The 21,149-nt window shown below is 35.3% G+C and overlaps 2 protein-coding genes across 2 annotated transcripts; one reads left to right on the forward strand and one right to left on the reverse strand.

The window, feature by feature from the left end:
* Window positions 1-7,318: 7,318 nt before the first annotated feature.
* On the forward strand, window positions 7,319-11,365 carry LOC136802968 (innexin shaking-B-like). Its single transcript, XM_067059699.1, has 5 exons — window positions 7,319-7,676; window positions 8,391-8,460; window positions 9,708-9,939; window positions 10,277-10,521; window positions 10,925-11,365. Exons 1-5 carry the CDS (start codon window positions 7,379-7,381, stop codon window positions 11,283-11,285), a joined length of 1,206 nt encoding a protein of 401 aa, XP_066915800.1. The 5' UTR covers window positions 7,319-7,378; the 3' UTR covers window positions 11,286-11,365.
* A 685-nt stretch (window positions 11,366-12,050) lies between these two features.
* Window positions 12,051-19,996, reverse strand: LOC136803008 (uncharacterized). The gene is made up of 5 exons (XM_067059756.1): window positions 19,964-19,996; window positions 13,509-13,595; window positions 13,242-13,309; window positions 12,679-12,724; window positions 12,051-12,207 (listed from the first exon to the last, which is right to left on the reverse strand). The coding sequence occupies exons 2-5, from the start codon at window positions 13,581-13,583 to the stop codon at window positions 12,082-12,084; spliced, it is 315 nt and encodes a 104-aa protein (XP_066915857.1). The 5' UTR covers window positions 13,584-13,595; window positions 19,964-19,996; the 3' UTR covers window positions 12,051-12,081.
* Window positions 19,997-21,149: the final 1,153 nt, after the last annotated feature.

The raw sequence follows: 21,149 nt of genomic DNA on the forward strand, positions 1-21,149 counted from the left end.
GGGTGTTTTCGAGTCCGCAAAGCCTTAAAATGTTCTTAACTTTTTCTTAGCATTTTGGCCATCGAAGCCTTGTGTTCTTGTATAGTTTGTTCTTATAAAAAAAACATGTATCTTGGTCAACAAAAACAAGCCTTTTTATAAAATGGCTTGTAGTAATCAAGACTGAACGCATCCCCTTTAATATGTTCGAGACCGAAATACTGCATATTTGCTTTTAAGATTAAAACAAGAAAGGATATATAAAAGAAAACCAGCATGGTGGTGAAATTGTTTTTGCTTTACGTTTCTCGGCCTTTGACCTTTCTTTCTTATATGTTGTACTGGGATTTTTCATATGGCAAGAGATTTCCCTCGCCAACCGCAATAATTAAAGCTGAATTGCTTGAAGTGTGCAATTTTCTTTGCTACCATATGAAAACCATGCCAGCGTAATTAGGTCAATTCCCTCGAAAGTGGTTTCCACAAGATACCAAAATTAGTGCAATAATAATAACATAATTGGAAAATCAAGTCAATAAGCTATTATCTAGAAGTTAATTAAGACATCATTTTATACTGAACTGAGCATTATTGATAAGAGGGAAATATAAGCCAGCTTTCAGAAAAAAATTTAACTATACATATCTTGGAATGAGGACTTGTTTGTAAGTGTCGGTTTTCGTAGATAAAATTGTGTTAAAAGTAAAAGATGTCTCGATGAAAGACATTCGATTCATTGTTTTTTAGTGTACTTCAATTACTTCAGGGATTATCAGATGATTTTTGATATCTGGCTTAGAGATACCTTTTATATGGTCCTAAGAAACACCTCCAAATCTTTTGACTCAATTTTTTTCCAAAGCTGAGATATTTGACTTTTGAAATCTCTAAAAATGAATCTTTACACAATCTCAGACGTTGAATTTCTATTGTTTTCAAGTAAAAATTTGAAAATTCAAAGTCAAATATCTTAGCTTTGGAAAATAATTGGGTCAAAAACTTTGGAGGTGTTTCTTAGGACCATATAAAAGGTATCTCTAAGCCAAATATCAAAAATCATCTGATAATCTCTTTAAAGTTTCCAATATTTGGGGATACTCCGTATCAATACCGGGACTGAACGGTTTTAACTAGTCTGGTAGACTCAAAGGGGGGGAGAGTTTTTATCCGCAAGTTATGAACATCGACCTCTAACGGATGGACGGATAACTCATTGTTTTCAAGCGCGTTGGTTTTATTGTTCCCGAATCAATAGAATGACCACGTGATCATTGCATCAGAAAAATTCGAGGTCTCGATAACCCAGTTGATGTAATTCTCCTGGATGTCGGGTAGAAAAATAAAAAACAACTTGCAAATGAAGGAAACAGGGAAGGGAGCTCATGAAGGAAAGAAGCTGAAAATTGTATGGAATTGTCAATGAATATCATCAAATTCTGTTCCTGTAAAAGAGAGTGCCATGATCATCTTCAAACCCAGTTTCTAATACAATTATGAAAGGTAGATAGATGTTTTGTTTATTTTTCGTCTGATGTGTGTTCTTTTTTATAAAATTAACTTGATAATCTATGTATTAGCATATTTTTGTATCATAAACTTAATGATATAAATATAAAATACAGATCGTCACTCCAGTATCTAAATATCTGAAGGGACATCTGAATGTTTACATACATTTGATTTGTGAAGGTGGGGTTTATCATGCATGATCAATCTTCCTTCTATCTCATTGAGATAAACACTATTATATATGTGAAACTTCAACAAATCAGGAATTCCATCTATAATATCACAGCTTCTGCTAACAGTACACTTTCACTCACAAAATTTTGTCTTCATTTTCAGGTTCTTCATCCTCACAGCACACAGAGGTGTCCATCCTGTTTACACGTGTCCATTCACACAGAATACGAGCTGGAACAAATGTTATTTTTTATGAACGTAGAGTGTTGAGATGAAACATACGAAGTCTGTGGTGGTGGCGCATAGTGTGAAAATAATGCTTGTCTACTGTCTACTAGTTGTGAGCTTATGATCAACTTCTCACCTGGATTTAACCATTGTCATACAAGAAGAAAAATTATCATGTTGGATTTCAAATAAAACGTAATTGGCAATAAACTGAATTTAACGTGCAACTCCATTTTCCACCTGTATATATAGACAACGACAAAATTGAGTTCGGTTACCATGTTAGTGTGGTGGATGATCCTAGTAAAATACACAGTTATGAACTGCTTGACCGACATTCCTCGAGAAAAAAAAACACCGATAATATGCACAATAAAATGAAAAATCATCATCAGGCTTTTGGTACTATATTTTGTTTGCTGGTAGAAACACTCATTATATGGTTCCACAACAAAAGGGGCAAAAATTCATATATGTGCATTCTTTGTTCTTTACAGTCACTAGGTTTTAAGTTGTTGCCATCTGGTATCTTCAAATCCTTGAATACTGTTGAATATATAATTCTAGCTGTTTTTCATCTTACTAAAAAGAAATTAAGTTAATCAAAAGTTCAAATTATTTCAAGTGGCTGAAAATGGCTTTGTATTGTATTATTTTTGAAATTGAAGGTATTATTATTTTTTCTACTATGGCTTATTATAATTTGGACTGAAAAATGTTTCCATTATTTCTTAATTTAAAGTTGTTTTTTTTTCAAGAAAAGTTCATTTAAATTGTTTGCATCTTATTCCAAATTGACCCTGAATTTATGTTTTGAAATTGAAATTTTTCTTCATGTGTAATTGTAAATTGTATGATTTGATATACCGTGAAGTTGGGTAACTTGCATCAGTGGAGGAAAACTTGCATAGCCATCAAATGACTGACCAATCAAAGCAGCAAAATTTCAAAACAAATGAACTAAACAGCTCTGCTCACAGCTGTACTCTACTACCATTTTTATTTTGATTTAACTTTGTATTTTAATGACCAGCCAGGTCATTCATCTGAGGGCTATGCATGTTAGCCTCCACTGATGCAAGTTACCCGATCTCACGGTGAGACTTAATTGTAACTGACAATAAATTACAGCTTCATGTATGACTTGAATCATGTGTATCATCTTATTTTTTTAAAGACCAATCAATGTCGTCTTCTCAGAATGACGACAATCCCTTTGAATATTTTTGGGTAATGTTACTTTATATAGCAGGACGAGTTCGATTAACATTTCTCTAATTTTTCAGTAGATTCTATTTCTATTCAATCATACCTTGGCAGCACAATACTATACAGGCTAAATAACATATCCATTTTTGAACCTAAGCTAAAATTGTTAATAATTTAATAAAAAGGATATTAATTTCAACTTTCATGCATTTTAAAACCTTTTTGTTTGCCCAAATTTTGGTACTATCATAAACTTGTATTATGATATAAGTTCCAAAATCAAGGCTTGGAGTAAATGAAGAAATGTTACTTCAGTTCAGAATTGATTTAAAGGTAGCAAGCATAAGCATACGATAAGAAGCCTCTTATCAAACCTGTTGAGAAATAAGCTCAGATTTCATGGTTTTCACTTAAAAACAATCCATAATTTTTTTTATTATTAAGTATGAAATATATTTACCAGGACAATGGTTAACTGGCACAACAAACCTAAGTAAAAATAATGACAATTTAAAGTGACAAATAAAAATTCTAGTTACTCCCTGGAAATAACAGCAAGGTGTTAAATTTCTTATTACAAAAAGGGTGGAAAAGGTGAAAACATCATCACATGGCCTTCTAAAATTGTAAAAACTTCACAACAACTTTATAACTTAAACTCAGAAATTTTCAGCCAAAGTATTTAAGATAACAAGGGCATGTCAATTTTGTCAACTAAAAAGAGAACTTTTTTTAAAATTTCAATTGAGATCATCCCAAAGTATGTTAGCAGACAATTTGAATAGCTGACAGATTTTGAAAACTGGAGAGGCAAAATGGGTGCCGAGTATGTGTGAGCCATAAGGGTCCCTTTTCTACACCCTCGAAAGTCTCTTAAAGGGGTACAAAAACCTTTTAAAAGAAAATTGAGTCTCTGTAAGGGTCCAAAAATCACGAAAATCATCAATTTTGAGAAAAGATGACTTACCGGTCACCTCACAAACCTAGTACTATGGGTACGTTTAATCAACTAGAGAGTTACAAATCTGCTTAAGAAATTCAAGGAAGGACCTTTCAATAAAATTCTATGTTACAATTTATAAATCTCAATATATATTGTATAAAAAAATAGAAAAATATCAAGCAGTCTCACAAAGGATGAGAAAAATCATTTCACTGTAGTGCAATTCGACCCCGATTGTCTAACCAAAGGGCAGGGCGATAATGCAAGTATCATATTCTTGTCATTTCACATTTGTATTCATTGTTCAAAAATGGATCCTTTAGTTAGCATATTATCTTTTAATTCATCTCAATCTGTTAGTGTTGTACTGTCATAGTTTCCTAGCAACATTACTGACTTGCTTTGAAAGATTTCTGATAAAAATTTGATTTAGTTTTATTCAGTTTCACAAGCTTGTACCATACACACCAATTGTTAACACAAAAATCATGAAATCATAATAATCGATATCCAGCATATTGTGGCCTTGTTGGCTAAGATTCTTATTGCGTCATACATGGATCCAATGATTCTAGTTCGTAACGCCCAACGTCTTTCTGTCAGTCTGTAGGAAAAAAGAAACAAAAATTTATAAGTATATGTGTGTATCAAACGATAAGATGACTAAAAGTTTATATCTAGAGATTTTCAGAGGCAGGTTCACTTTGGAGTATATAGATTAATATTCCTCCATTGACAACCTGAAATCTGCCTCCCTCTTCCACTATTTTTAGTGTTATTGTGGTACTTTATAGAGTTGGAAAATACTTTAAATTTCATTAAAAAATTAATATGATCAGGTGCTAAAAGCAGTAATAAAGCACAGAGTACAGAGGACCACTGATCACAGCTAAAACATGACCAAAGAATGTAACATAGTACAAGATGGGGTAGAAATAAACACAAACTCACCCCTCTGCTATCTGAAGTATGCAACTGCAATGGATTTATTAACTTTTCTTTAGTTTAGCTCAACGCACGGGTTGTGTGCTGTAGAGTTGATTTCTGAGTTAGAGTGATTCGATGTTCGACGTGTTTTGGCAGCAGTTCTTACACACCAAATGTATAAGATATATGTTTTGCAAAACATCATGTTCCATTTCCAGATGTCTTTTGAGTTTATTTGTTCATTGAATACAATCTCTAGCTTTAGATAGGAGAATGGATACACAAAATTCAAGTTCCAACTTTCATAGTTTCTGCAGGAGATGATAGAGGCAAATCAGCCTAGTAACGACGTCGTTTCGGTCTGTCTCAGCATGATTTTCAAATAAAATGAATAGAGCCCCTCGACCATGAATAGGGTGGGATCCAATTCAATCCTTTCGAGAAACTCTTCATCTATCACCATTCGAAGCAGCAATCCTATTCATTCAGGGAAAACCAAGATATTGCTCCAGCTCTGACATCCACAATTTCAAAATGAGAGCCTGTCGGGTTTTCAAAGGTGCAAGTGTCGGTTTGTTTGTCTCGATGAATAAAAAGTTTGAGAATTATTCCTTCTGGATATTGGTACAACAACAATCTTTGAATCCTTTGAAAAAAACTCCATAGCGATAGCATAAGCACAAAGAAAGATATTCCAGCTGCAGTTGTTGTTATGCAGGAGATGTCGGAAATTTTTTTTTCGTCGCCATGTTGAAAATCTCCAAAATTCAAACTTTTGGCGGCAACGCGCTCCCTGCACAAAGGATAAAGCCGCGCTTTGTTTTTGAAACAATGAGTTATCCGTCCATCCGTTAGAGGTCGATGTTATGAATAAAATTTGATCTAGAGGTGTAATAACTAAAATCATGAAACTTGGCAAGAAAAATAAAATAAAAATCTCAATTTGATGACGTCATCATGCATGTTATGATAAATTTCGTGCGAGTCACAAAAAAGTTAAGAACATTCAAGCGTCATCCTAAATTCATTTATGCTAATATGAAAAGCGAAAATTAAACTTTAAGCCTATTTCAGTATAATCGCACGACAATTCATGATATGCACCATTGCAATGTCTTCTGACATTACATCACGGACTCTGACATTACATCACGGACACGTTAGCTGATTGGGTGTAAATGAGGTAATGAATGATTTTACGTCACTTTCAACCAATCAGCTGTTGGGGCCGTGGAAGACATTGCAATAGTGCATATTATGAACACAACATATTTAAATGGCAAGCAATAGTTAGGTTGCAGTTTCGCAATTCAGATTCAAAACATGATTGAGTGTATTCAACTTACCTCAGCAGCAACAGTATCTACATAATCACCTCGGTATTCAGAGCAATCCAGTAAACAAGCTCCATAAGGACCCAGTGACGCCACTGCCAACGGCTTCTGACGACCTGAAATACAATAAACTTAATATACTTAAAATTCTGTAGGAAAAAAAAAGTTTTCCCCTTAGGTACTATGTTGGAAAGTAAATATTCCACGAAGCTGTTGTTATTTGGACAATTAACCTGTGTTTGTTTGTTTGTTTGTTTCGGTCTATCGACGTTAGGTTATGAGAAATTCAGAATATCAGGGTAAGCACTCTTGAAGTATCGTGTTCCCGAAAATACTTTACTTCTGTTACATCAGACCGTTTATGTTCTGACTCAAAGTCTCAAGAAAATGCGGCTTTTCCAGAAAAAACCGTATACCCCCTGTTGAGGAGGTCCATTTCCGTTCCAAGGGGGTAAGGTTTGATATGTGGCGGAATTCCATAGGGAGATACAAAAATCGGTCAAAAATAACTGGAATTCCATGGGGTAGCTTTTTAAATCCTACTAAAATTCAGAATTCCAGAGGGGTTTAAACCTGAAATTGCCTGGAATTCCAGGGGGTTACAGCATTTCCAGCCACAGAGGGATGGACCTCCTCAACAGGGGGTTTACGGTTTTTTTCTGGAAAAGCCCAATAAGAAAAACGTCACAATTCTTATTTGTTATAACAGCATGGCTCAGAATATAATTTACCCTCGTTTTTTTTATCATTATTATGAATATTCCACTCACCTGGAAATGTTGTTCCAGCCTGGTCTCTAAAAGCAAAACATAAAACAAAAAAAATACAATCCTTTAATACTGTGCATGATTTTCTGATAAAGAAAGTCTGGATGTCAATATTAATCCCCGCTTTATCAAGTTTATATTATAAGCAAAAGATTGTTACTGTTTTTAATTAAGAAATTGAATAAAGCAAGTACTTTTGTTTAAAATTAATTATTTTTTGTCACCCGTCTAACTTAGGGTATAGATCGCATATCTTCTAAAGTTTCTATCACAGTTGAAAATAAAAACACAAAACCATCCACCGGAAAATGTGGGGAATAATTTGGAAGTCAAAGACTCAATATGATTCGAGAAGTGATCAGTACACTCGAAGTTTCATGCCCAAATTCTTAATTGTCTTGTCCATCATGATGGGTTATACTCATTTGAATGACAAGATCAATTGCATGCTCACAAGCCGAGTAGCACAACTGAAGCAATTTGTTGAAGAGACATGTTGGATCAAAGGATTTTATATTTACAATGAGATGCATGCAAGATTGAATGAGTCTGCATATTATGGAATTCCTGAGTATACTGGATACGATGGTGTAATGAAATCAGGTGGTATGTAATTATCAATTATAATTAAATAATTTAATTGATGAATTTATGAGAGGGTTAAGAAGGCCTGAGTCTTCCTTAATTACATGGCGGCTTGAGAGTGAATTAGGGACAAGATTAAATTAAAGAATAAAGACTTAAACTTCTGGATCCAATTTTTTTATATTCGTTTTAAATAATTCCAAAAAGGGGCCACTTCATTACAGCTTAGTTCCCACCCCCCTTTCTTGTGCCGGCAGGGTGGGGGGGGGGGTTGGAAAATTTTGGCGAAGAGAGGGAAAAGAAAAAATGAACAATAAAAATCCTTTTTCCTCGGGGGGGGGGGGGGTCAGTTTTTTATTTTTAATCAAATTTTTCCATTGAAATATTTTATATTTTGTTATCAACTTTTTTGTCCTTTACTCATGTCACAAATGAGTCATATATCAGGTTATAGTGAATGATGATTGTTTCTCTGGAATCAATACTAGACGCTAGTAATCTCAATTAGTCGCTGAATATTAATATCTTCAGAAACCATATTTTTAGGCGAGCAAGAGGCAAAAAGTTTTCAAAATAAGGGAACGTCAAAAAAGTTTTCAATTTCAGGGGGGGATTTCGTTTAATAACCAATTAAAGCAATATTATTTCTTCCTGTGGTAAATAAATTTGACGATCCACATTCTGCCGGAAACTGTACTTTTCAACATTTTGAAGAATTTACAACTTTCTTTCTAGAACGACATTTATGCAGTACTATTGGCAGAGCTGGAGGAAATAATGAAGAGTGCACACCGATGACAAAAAGGTACATGCTTTTTATAAGAACCAAGTATGTAGAATCATTTGGCCGGGTAGCTCAGTCGGTAGAGCATTCGCCTTACAATCTAAGGGTTGTGGGTTCGATCCCCGGTCACCGCCAACTCAGCGGATGAGTAGCTTAGATTGGGTAATCTGATCTAGGCGGTAAGTTACTGGGAGCTGAGAGTAGGTGTGGCGCTCCACCTCAGCATTCGATCTCCCAGGTCTAGCGCAAATAGAAAAGGGGATAGACTCCCTCACTCCCGGCTCCGCCGACAGCCACCAGATGAATATACTACTATGTAGAATCATAAGAATTCGAAGCAAAAAAATTTAAGGACATATTATCGTATCAAAATTTTTTTCACTCTGAGTTAACGCTTTTTTACCTTGAAAATAAAGTGAAAAGTAAAATTCTTATGGGGTGTGAAGCATCGGTACGGTCATGACTCAATTTTCCAAAAAAATGGATTTAAAGCTTTTTTATTTTGATGCGACGATATCAAGGCTTTACTGACCCTTAAACGTGCAATTTCTTAGTAAAATATCTTAGGAAATTACACTAAATAAAACAATTTTAGTTAGGCTTTGAAAGCCTAAAATTTTAGAACATCCAAAGGCTTCAAAAATTGTTGACGTTCTTATTTTAACGTGTGGCACAACAAAATTTTTATCATTTCAATGATGAACCAATATCCCTTAATCCCTTTAGAGCAAGAGCTCACCAGATCTGGATACTAACCAGAATGACTCCATAGTTTAGCACTTCAAACTCACTAATGGAGGCAATATACTGATCAGTTTGCTTTGGGCAGGCCAAATCCTAAAAAGGCACGAAGCCGTTGGTGAGCAAAAGAGCACTTTTTCTGCTGTTTTTCTTTAAAAATACTTTTTTCCATTATTTCTTATAGACGACATCGGCTTCACGTGAAAACTCAGTTTTGACCCCCGAGAATTCCCCACAATGCTTTGTGCGGAAAAAAATTTCACCGTGAACTTTTTTCCGCGCAAAGCATTGTGGGCAATTTTCGGAGGTCAAATCTGAGTTTTCACGTTAAGCCGATATCGTCTATTAAAGAAGGGCAGCGTCTGATAGCCTGACGCTAAAAAGGCAAAAAACGGCCTGGTGTTGGTAAATAATCGAGACAAAAAGGTGTTAGTATCAAGTTTCGCACGGGGAAAGCAAAATTTGTTCGATTTATGGAGACTCTAACACGTATATTTTGTTACATAATCTTATATTTACGTTTCAAGGTACATCACACAATATCAATGGTTGCCTTTATACATCCTCGTCTTAGCTGTTCTTTATTACTTGCCCTACGTGGTTTACAAAGCAGTCAATACAGACATGATAGCACTGGTCAATTCAGTTGATGGAGCGAACAATAAAGATGTGGAAAAAATCGCCAATAACTACTTCAACTATCAGATCAATTCGAAACTCAAGATGAGAATTATAGTATGGGCCAACGTTGCCGTGAAGGTAGGGATAGTGTTTAATCATACACAGATTTCTCTCAAGTTACGTCCTGTCCGCCATTATAGAAACAAACGGGCTTGTTTGTCCTATCAATATGTAACTAATTATTCAATCAGAAATCCATCTAAAATATTGCATTTTTAATAGCATGACATTAAAAATAATCCTGGAATTTTTATATTTTGTTTTAATTTGTTTGACTTTATGAGTCTTTGTTTGACACTAGAGTCAGTTTTTAAGCTTTAAGAATTACGACGCGCACTTCAAAGAATTTCTAACCAGCTATTCAATGCTCTTGATAAAACAAAGCATCGATCTGCTTTCTTCTTTCTCCTTTTAGGTTCTCTTCATTCTGACCAATATAACTGGTTTCCTTTTGACTGACAAAATGATGGATGGAAAGTTTCGAACATACGGTACTGACTCGATGGCACATAATACAAATTTACCGAATAGAAATTCGACTGATTTTTCTTACATTGACCAGTATGTTATTGCGAGGCCTGGTGACTACCTTTTACCTACGGTTGGAATATGCGAGTTCCATGAAGCTTTGACTGATAAACGAGGAATTTATATTGATAAGTAAGTAAATATATTCAATATAGTTGATGTTTCTTTACATACGAAAGCACCATTTTACTAAAAATTCTCGAATTCGAACCTCTAGAATTCGAATCTTTTAGTAATTCGAACTAAATGATTGGTCCCCTTAGATGGAAAGTCGTGTAAAAGGCTCTCTATAATTCGAGGAAAATTTTCTCTTTTGAGAAAAATCAGACTTTCCATTTTCATCACTCGATTCTAATAGAAAGAATGAACTGTAGTCCAACAAAAATGTTTCTACTCCTAATCTATTACTTCAAGCATGAAAATGGGCAGCTTTATATCTGGGTAGTAAATTATCACTAAAACATCTTGTGTTTGACCAATTTGACTGTGAAACTTTTATTTTCCAAATCAAAATCATGTGTCAATCTAATTTCAGGCATAAAGTCATCTGCGAAATCAGTGAAAATAGACGATACCAGATTTACTTCATCATTTTATGGCTCTTCATGTTTTCTGGTATCCTGATATCATCATTTGGCCTTTTGCTGACTGTCCTTAAACTAGTCAAGTCTTTATTGTGGGTCCACTTGTCTTCCTATTTTGGAGAAAACCCATTATCAAACAAATTCACAACACAACTCACACTTCGAGAGCTCCAATATTTGGACAAAATGGAAGACATGGATTTGACTATGTATGGAGAGCTCTTACGCGAGCTCTCTCAAAACAAATCGAAAACTTTCAGTGCAGCTGATGGAACGTCAGAAATGGTTACACTTTTACCTGCAGGAACATAATGATATAAGAACTCCAAGAATGATGCCAGGAATTTTTTGTTTATAAAATTTAAATAAAAGTACTTTTCACTCCAATAAGACATACTAAGTTATTATTCTAGCTTTCATGTTTATTTCATTGCAAAATTATTTAATTGTTTCCTCTCGGAGGAGGAATATTTGTAGATTATGAAAAGTCCACTACAGCGTCTGCTTGGAAATAACACTTCAAGCCTCAAGAAACCTCGGCACACAAACACCTTTCCACAGTTGAGAATATTGATGCACTAGCATTTATTGTAAAGTAACGAAGTGCTTTTACTGGATTATGTATATGGACTAAAAACAATACTTCTCGTAATTGTTATTAGTAATAGTTGTCGCGTATTCATTTTAAAAGTAATAAAGTTTATCCGTCAAGCAATTTCATTGTAGAATGTCTCCTTTCTTGTAATAAAAAGTTCCCATAAGAGATTTGCAAAAATGGTGCCTATTAATCTTACATGTAGACTTAGCATTTAAATTCTTAAAATGTAGCTCGAACATAACAAGTATTTAATGCTGGCCACAGCAAATGACAAGAGCTAGGGTGATTAAAAAAAACTGCACCCCTAAACTTTTTGACGTAACTTTTTTTATATTCATTCTTATTCATTCTATTCATTCATTCTCAGAATATAATAATTATAAATTTAGTAGCAAAGAAGCATTAGAAATTTCGTATCTATATATTGAATTTAAAAAAAGTTACGCCAAAAAGTTTAGAGGTGTGGTTTTATTTTTAATCACCCTATAGAATTATCATAATAGAAGGTCCTTACTTTTGGTGGACTTGCCAGAATTCTTCACATGCATCCTTCACAAGTTTTGCTGAAAGTTTCATCAATTCTTTGGCTTCTTCAATGCTGCAGTTCAAATACTTCTCGAAACCTTTCAAACTGGCCTGTAGAAAAAATTAATTATTGTTACTTTTTGGTCAATTCTAGTCATTTTTTTATGGGCAAATTTCTTCCCATCTTATGGCTAGTAAAAATTCTAATAGTAATTCTATGTCCACTAAAAATTCTAATAGTAATTCTAGTTTTTGGACCACCCTGGATCTTCGACCTCGTTTTACTGACCACCCTGGATTTTTTATTTTCCCGACCACCCTGGACATCACACCTCCTAAACATAGGGAGTACAGACTATTTTTGAAATAGCCCAATCCGATTTTCAAGGAAAAATTCTTCCTCGAGTTAGACTTAGAAAAAGACTCAAAATCAAATTACGGGGCATAGTTTCATATATTCTATATAGTTTCTAGCTTAAGGGACCAACATTTTAGTTCGAGTTACAGAGAAATTCAAAACAATTGGATTAATTAGTGAGTTGAATGTAAATCAAACACAAATTTTGTCAATTTTATGCAAACCTGGTAAGATGAGGATATAACTGCATCAGCTCCGGCCTCTAAAAATCTAAAAAAAATAATAGAAATACAAGTAGTACTTTGTATTCAAATTATGCTTTTGGTACTGACATCTACATTGACACCCAACCAAATCATAACGAATACCTCAAAAATGGTACTTGATGCCTGTCTGCTTGATGCTCACCAACCGAAAACAAGGAACAAGAGTAAGAAGAGAAATCCGAGTAAAGAGTTGCACTCTCCCCTGATTAAGGGAGACAGTTAAGAAAAAGTAAGCCGCCAGTTTCTCCAGTGAAAACAGTGAATTTGAGCAGTTTCTCAAAAAATTTAAGAAAATATTTTAGAAATCATCAATTCAAGGAAAAAAAGTGCTATTTAAGAATTTCTGCTTAAATGTTTCTTCATGCAATATATTTCTTGAACACTTTGAAACTTTTTTTTAATTGTGTTTATACTTGTTTTTTTCAATCAACTTGATGAAACCAGGATACTTCAGTCAGAATTAAATCTTTAACATGTAAGATGTTGACAGTTGAAATATTTGTTTAAAGGAGGGCTCTCACTTTCTATGTGTACTTTTTATAACATTAGGGTTTGAATGTAATAGTCTTGCACTCCATAATGGATCATCCTGAAAAAAACATGAATTATTTTCATTATTTTTTAAGGAAAGCGTAAAGTAAAATTTCCAATCAAAGGATTTGGTGTTTGTTGTGTGCAAAATAAACTGTAACATGATATTTTTAAAATTGTTAAGTATTAATTATTAGGTTTGATATGTTAAATCGATTCCAGAATAAATACAAATAAAAGATTGATCAAAATCTCACATAAATATCGTGGCCATCTTTAACCAGTTGAGAAGCAAATCCACCATCAAATATGAGGAGCTCCTTTGAAAACATTATGTGAGCACTCTAAAAAAATTGAGAAAATTTAGTCAAGAATAAAACATAACATACTGTAGAGTCTTCCATTGCGACAGACAATTTATGGAAATTTTTGGTGAAAATTTGAAGTAGGCAAAACTTTTTATGACGTCACTGTATGATGTAAAAGTTAAACGGGTGCTATAGGGTAACCATATATAACCTTTCTTTGCCCCATTGTAGCGGGTACATCTTCAGGTTTTTCTGTCTTTTCCAGTAATCTTTACTTTTAGACCATCGATTTGTCTTGTGAAAGACCTTTGAATTTGCTGAATTGAATAATCTCTTTTTCAAGTGGATTCCATAGTTGAGAGCAATAATCGAGGTAAGAATGATCTCCACAATGGGAGCATAACGTCTTTATCCCTTAAATTAAACCAGGCCCAATCAATCGAACTTGTCATACCAATCAAACAATTGAACTAATATAACTCCATCGAACGATTAAAGTTCAATTTAAAAAATCAATCGAACCCAATCACAATTTTTGAAGCAATAGTAGTTTGATTAGTTCGGTCAGTAAAAAGTTTGATTAGTTCTATGATATATGATATATATGTGTCGATCATTTTCGATTTGTTCGATCATATTGAATACCTTCGATTGTATCGAATATATATTTCCTGAGGCCAGGCCCAATTGATTGTTTGGTTTGTGTCCTTTATAGAAGAATCAAAGCAGTCAGTTAAAAAAGTACTGCAGAGATAGTAGTTATCATGTGAAAAGGAGGTAAAATTTTTTTGATTTTTCCGACTCAAAGTGAAACACTTTTTCTAAAAAATTTAGAGTTGGTCGGACTCGGTGGACACGAACCAAACTATCAATTTGGCCTGGCTTCAGGAATCTGAAACCGATTTTATTTCGCCCAATTAAACGCGCAATCCCCACGCATAAAACCACTATTGTTTTCTCCAACCAATCAGTATGTGTGATGTAAACTACTTGAGAAAACCCAGGCCCAGGGCAAACGTACACAAAATGGCAGAATGGATGGCGGCGGTAAAATTACTGAAGTTTATTTTGCTTTTGGCTGGTGCTTCGCATGCTTCTTTTTGTGCTTTGCTTTTAGGTCAATGTTTTTTTTTCAAAGATATCTGTACCTTACCTTGAGTTACCTTGAGCTTGTTTCGTAATATCTTTACGCATCCATCCTGTGAGGACCGATGTAAATTTTCATATTGATGATGCTGTTTGTTTCAGCTCGTCTCATCATAGTGTAGCCAGTCACGAGTGGTTCGTCGGGAACTGTAAAAAGATATTTATCCAGCTCAGTTTTGAATTTCAATTTCTTGCACCCAGTGAGATCCCTCAGACGTTTTGGCAGCGAGTTGAAAAGCCTTGGTCCTTGGACTTTAAAACTTGAGTATATGACTTTTTGCCAGGGTAGTCCGGCGGCGAAAAGGGCTTTTTTGCATCAACCCTTACAAGTAGTAAATATGGGTTTTTATTTTATTTTCTCATTATATGGTCCCTTGGGACCCCAAAACTGGTTTTTGCCAAGCTGGCAAAGGTGGGGAAAATTTTTTATGGGGGCTTGAAGGGGGTAGGGTCATTTTAGCCTAGGGGTCCTTAGAAAGTCGATTTTCGAAGTTCTCATTTAGCTAAAACTGATTGTACCATCAGATAGAGCTTGAAGAGTAGATCTCCAAAATGGGGTCATTTGTCTCATTTGGTGGACTTAGTCCCCCGGAATTGGCTGATACGTCTTCAAAAATGCAATATTTTATGCTGACGTCAGCATTTTTGAGAGAATTTCCAGCGAAAGATACCACTTTTAACAGATGCGTCTCGAAGAGTACTATCGATTAGAGGGGTCATTTATAGGGTTTCCTAGGCTAGATCATGAGATATAAGAGTTTGAAATTTTGCTGACTCAGCAGAAAAGGGCCAAAAACGTTGAAAAACGCTGAGTCAGCAAAATTTCAAACTCAAATATCTCATGATCTAGCCTAGGAAACCCTATAAATGACCCCTCTAATCGATAGTACACTTCGAGACGCATCTGTTAAAATTGGTATCTTTCGCTGAAAATTTTCTCAAAAATGCTGACGTCAGCACAAAATATTGCATTTTTGAAGACGTATCGGCCAATTCCGGGGGACTTAGTCCGCCAAATGAGACAAATGACCCCATTTTGGAGATCTACTTTTCAAGCTCTATCTGATGGCACAATCAGTTTTAGCTAAATAAGAACTTCAAAAATCGACTTTCTAAGGACTCCCAGGCTAAAATGACCCTACCCCCTTCAAGCCCCCATAAAAAATTTTCCCCGGCTTTGCCAGCTTGGCAAAAACTGGTTTTGGGGTCCCAAGGGACCATATGATGGGAAAATAAAATAAAAACCCATATTTACTAATTGTAAGGGTGATCCTGGATCGCCGCCAGACTAGGGCCCCCTTTTCACTAGTGGTATGTGACATTTTCTTCCTTGTCTGGGATTGGCATAGAACGTGATTGTCCCAGGATTTGGGACAAGCTTCTCAATAATACACCAAGTGTATATGATAATATATCTTTCACGCCTTCTCTGCAGCGAAAACAGTTTTAATGTTTGTAGTCTTTCCCAATAGTTTTGGTTGTGTAGGTTTTTAATCCTCCTTATGAATGATTTTTGGAGATCTTCGATCTGCTGGATCAGATTAACTTCATTGGGTGACCATAGTTGAGAACAGTTGTCGATGTGTGGTATGACTAAAGACTTCCAAAGAGTGAGCATGACATCATGTTCTCTTGAGCTGAATGTTCTCAGAATCCAACCAATGAGTATCTGTACTTTTTCTACAATGGTTAGAATATGTTGGTTGAATTTCGCATCGTCTGACATGGTAACACCAAGATCCCTTGTTGAAGATTTGGTTTGGATTATCTTTCCTTCACTTCACCTGTGAAATAACTGGTGGCTGGTCCGTTTCCATAATGGAGATGCTCGAACTTTTTTCCATTTAACATCATTTTGTTTATGGTCGACCATTGATAAACATTGTTAAGGTCGTTTTGTAGGTGAAAACTGTCAATGTGTTTTGGATTCCTTTCTTTACTCGTGTGTCATCAGCAAAACTTGCAAGTTCTGCTTTGGTTGTCCCTTCATCAATGTCTGATATCATGATGATGAAGAATAATGGCCCAAGAACCGATCCTTGAGGTACTCCTGAATTTTTGCCTGGTACGACTTGTGACCGTCTACAAATACTACTTGGTTTCTGTCTTGAAGAAATGACTTAATCCATTTAAGTAGTTTGTCTGTTATTCCAATAGATTTCAGTTTTGATAGCAGTATCCTGTGGTCGACTTTATCAAATGCTTTTGAAAAATCGAGATATACAGCATCTACATCCAATCCTTCTTCTAGTTTTGATAGGATACTGTCATAGTGGCTGAGTAATTGACTAAGGCATGATCGCCCTTCCTGGAAACCATGCTGTGTTGGGTTGAACAAGTCATTGTTGTTGATAAATTCGACTATCTTCTTTCGAACTATTTTTTCAAACACCTTGGTGAGATGGGACGTAAGTGATACTGGCCTGTAGTTAGATGGCTCTCCTTGATCTCCACCCTTTGATATTGGTGTGATATGATTTCTTTTGTGAATCTCCTCTGTTACTCCATGGTTCAGACAGTTCCTCCAGAATATTGCGAGTGGCTTGGCAAGTTCTTCTTTGCAATTTTTCAGCAAAATCGCAGGAAATCCATCAGGACCTGGAGCAGAGTTTGGTGACAATGTTGAGTTGCTTCAATGAAATCTTTTTCGTCAAAGTCTATGTCTTTTAGCACGTTTGGACATATTGTTGGATGAGTGACGTCATTTTCCGATGGTACACTGAAAACCGATGTGTATTGGTCTTGGAGTATATTAGCAATACGGTCAGCATCATATATCAAGGAATTATTTTTGTCACGCAGTGGTCCAACTTTGGATTTTGATTACGATGCTTTTTTTGCATATGCATAAAAAAATTTAGGATTGTTTTTTATTGATTTCTGTTGCCTTCCTTTCCTGGCTTTTCTTCTCTGATTCGTAGGATAGCTTTAGTTTAGTTTCAATGTCTATTAATTTTTGTTTGGATTTTGCATTTTTCATTGTATATATATATATTTTTTTTTTTTTTTTTTTTTTTTTTTTTTTTTTTCTGTCTAAAGAATTAGCATTAGCATCGGAGGTATTCATTTCCTACTTTTCTTTGCCCTGTGCAGTCCTCCCGTCGCGGCACGCCGAACCGGGTTCTCGGCCAACTTACGATTCTATTCTTTTCAGTTTTTGTGTGATTTTTTCTATTTTTATGTAAGATTGTGTTTGTTACAAATGTTTGTTTCACCTGTAGTGTACGTGGATAGTGGTACAGGTGTCTTTCTGCCCTTTGTACTGTATTTTGTTGTAGTGTCTGTTTGTTGTCTGTTATTTATTTGGAAGCTGCTGGTCAGTTTCCTTTTTACTATGTGTTCCGAAGGCGACGAGTGTGGGCCCTTAAACACGTGGAAAGTCACTATGCATCACAAGTCGGGGACTTCGGGTTTTGGTTTGTTTATGTATCTTTTTTTTTTTTTTTTTTGTTTTTTTTTTTTTTTAAATTTATTTGATGTGTTTGCTTTTGTATTTGTCCCCATTTTGGTATGTAATTTTGATGAACTTCGGAAGTGTGTTTATCAAAAAAGTTTTTTGCAATTCATTGTTTCTCCACTATTACTTTTCTTCTATCTTTATTTGGATTAGGTTTTTCTTTCACATACCACTATTTTAAATTCCTTTAACGTTTTGCTAAATTACCCTCTGTTTCGGAATGATTAAAAAATAAAAAATACCAAAAAAATCGTAAATACACACAATTAACAAAAATATTCTTAACTTTTTTCGTTTTTATCAGTTTGAGTTATTTATATATCAATACTTTTCTTTTTCTAAAATGACAGATATTACATATCTTCACTATATATTTAATGAAATCAATTGGCTATCAGGCAAATTTCCAGGATTTGGAGCTGCTACTGTTTTTAATCAAAAGTTTCAGAATGTGCCTTAGGCTCGAAAAAAGCAGACAGGAGGTCTGGGGCCTTGTGAACAGCCCAATCAACTGGTCCAGGACAGTCCTAGTGTGGTCTTTGGGGCAAAGCCCTAAGAAAATTATGCCTTTTCAGTGAGGCTGGAACTTCGATTTTTGAGGATTACGATTTTACCAGTTTTTTAGCGATTTTTGCCTCGCTAGCCCAAATCTCGTAACCTCTTTACCTTAAGGAAGATCGAAATTAGAGTTTTTCAGCGTTACGAAAAAAACGCATTGCAGAAATTTTTTCATCTTTACAGGATCGATTCTCAACAACAAAATACATCTTTTGGTCTTTGGGTTTGTTTCTGACGTATTTTTTTCAAAGAATATCAATCACTTTCCTTTTCCCCTTGAGCGCGCGAGAAAAAAACGACTAGCTCGTTTTCGTGCGGGCGAATAAAGATGAGGCGGGAATCTTGCACTGAGGGTGCTTCTTAGTTTCCACCCTATTTTGCGCCTACGATAGAATGGTCCAAACACGGGGGTAGTCTAAATGATAAACTATGTCGTTCTGTAAGTGTTTATTTTCTGAGAGATACAAATAGTATATTTGAATATTATTAACTTATTTATTAGAGTATTTTTTAGCGCAAATTTAAATATACGGTTGAATAAAAAACGAATGATAACAGTTCTGTTTATTCCTCAAACCCCCGGGAAAAGTTTTTTTGCTGACTTAGCTATTTTACAAATCTCGGAAAAGAACTCCCATAGGAATTCCGATACCTAACCCGATTGGTTAATTTCGGAACGGCTTCAAGAAAGTCATAATGGCAGTTAATTTTAAAAGTTTCTGAGGGAATGTGTGTAATTTATCGATGTTGATGGCTTGTTGATTCTTTAAAAAAAAAAGATAACAGGTATAGCTTTTTCTAATCCTGGAATATCGAGGTTCCAGCTACACTGCTTTTTGCGAAATTAAGTGCTATAGCTAATATCAAATATTTGAAAACATTTTTCACTAATTTACCTTTTTCCATAGCTAATTTTATTTTTCATAAAGATTGAATTCCAAAACTCCATTAAAGATTCAGTTTCTGCTACCGTTATCCGGGGTAGTCTCTCAAAAACAAATAATACGGACCCCGGGCACGCATCAAAAAAACCCCGGACTGTCCGGGGCATAGGCAGGGTCGTCTATCGAAGCAATCAATTAATTGGTTAATTATTGAAGTTATCAAAAGTAAAACAGTTATTGAGTTAAAGAGGTCAGTGACCCCCTCCCCCGCCAGTCAGTGACTAAATCCCCAGCTTCAAATATACTGTCTCCCGTTGAAAAAACACTTAACATTGAGAAAAAGGAAACAAAAAGAATACCTTGACCTTGATGACTGCTGTAGACTTCAAGTGTTTTGTAGCCTGGATCTGAACTCACTTTCACTTTCACTTTCTAAGTTTCCCTGAGTTCCAAAACGGATTTAGCAGATATCTAAGCCCGAAGGGCTAGATTTGCAACTTTAAGCTTTCTCCAGCAAAAAAAAGTGAAGCAAAAATTTGACTTTTTAAATTTCGTGCCGATGGATAGGATCTAGCATTTTAATTGTTTTCGGAGCGCGAGATCAAAAAACGTAGGCGGCAAACGCTATTTCACATCTCTCAAACCGGTGAAATTGCATATTTTAGTCACGTGACTCTGGTAGGAAATCCTTCCAAAGATGAGCTTCACTTTTTGAACAAAGCTGCAAATCTAGCCCTTCGGGCTTTACAGATATCTGTGGTCCAGCTCTCTGCACCCATCCCGCCCGATCACGCCCAATACCACTTTGCCGACGCCCGTTCAAAACAAGAGCCGCAAAGACAACGCATTCCTTCGTTATAGCGTACCGGGAATGCCTCCGGCTTTTATTATTGTATAAGTTAAGATAATATATTCGATCTCTTAAAAAAAAATTGTATTTAAAGGCCGATTTACATTTAGCTAAGAAACACATGGTAAAACAAAAATTCCTTCGTTACAGAAATATTTCCTCAAAATGTCGTTAAGGGGGTAGTCATATGAGATTTTGAAAATTGGTGAAAAATTCATCAATTTCGGGATTTAGGGCTTTTTAGGATCCTTTATCCTTCCTGAACATACCCTGAAAATTTCAAGGCCGTAGCATAAATATCTGCCGATATATTGGGTTTCTTATGAGCCCTGGTATACAATTTTCTCCTTAGCAACGGGAAATCGCAATCCGTTGCTAGGGCCCTCATTTCTGTATGGCTGNGCAACTTGCAAAAAGGTAAGAAGTTTCTTGAAGAGAGGCAAAGACATATTTTGATTGCTGATAGAGAAAAACACGGTTGGAACGTTATAAGACATTATAGATCCGACGCACTTGCTGTCGATGAAGATGATGAAAAAAGGTTGGCAAGGTCTAGAAGGCAGGCCGATGTAGAAAGAAAAGGCAAGGAACAATCAAAAAAAAAATTTTCTACTCAAAATATACCTATGAAAAGAGATAACTCTAGAGACTACAGAGACAGGCTTTTCAATACTTATAGTACGAAAAATTTTTCT

This window comes from Clytia hemisphaerica, unplaced genomic scaffold (genome assembly GCF_902728285.1).
Source record: "Clytia hemisphaerica strain Z4C2 unplaced genomic scaffold, Clytia hemisphaerica genome assembly, whole genome shotgun sequence".
Taxonomy (NCBI): domain Eukaryota; kingdom Metazoa; phylum Cnidaria; class Hydrozoa; order Leptothecata; family Clytiidae; genus Clytia; species Clytia hemisphaerica.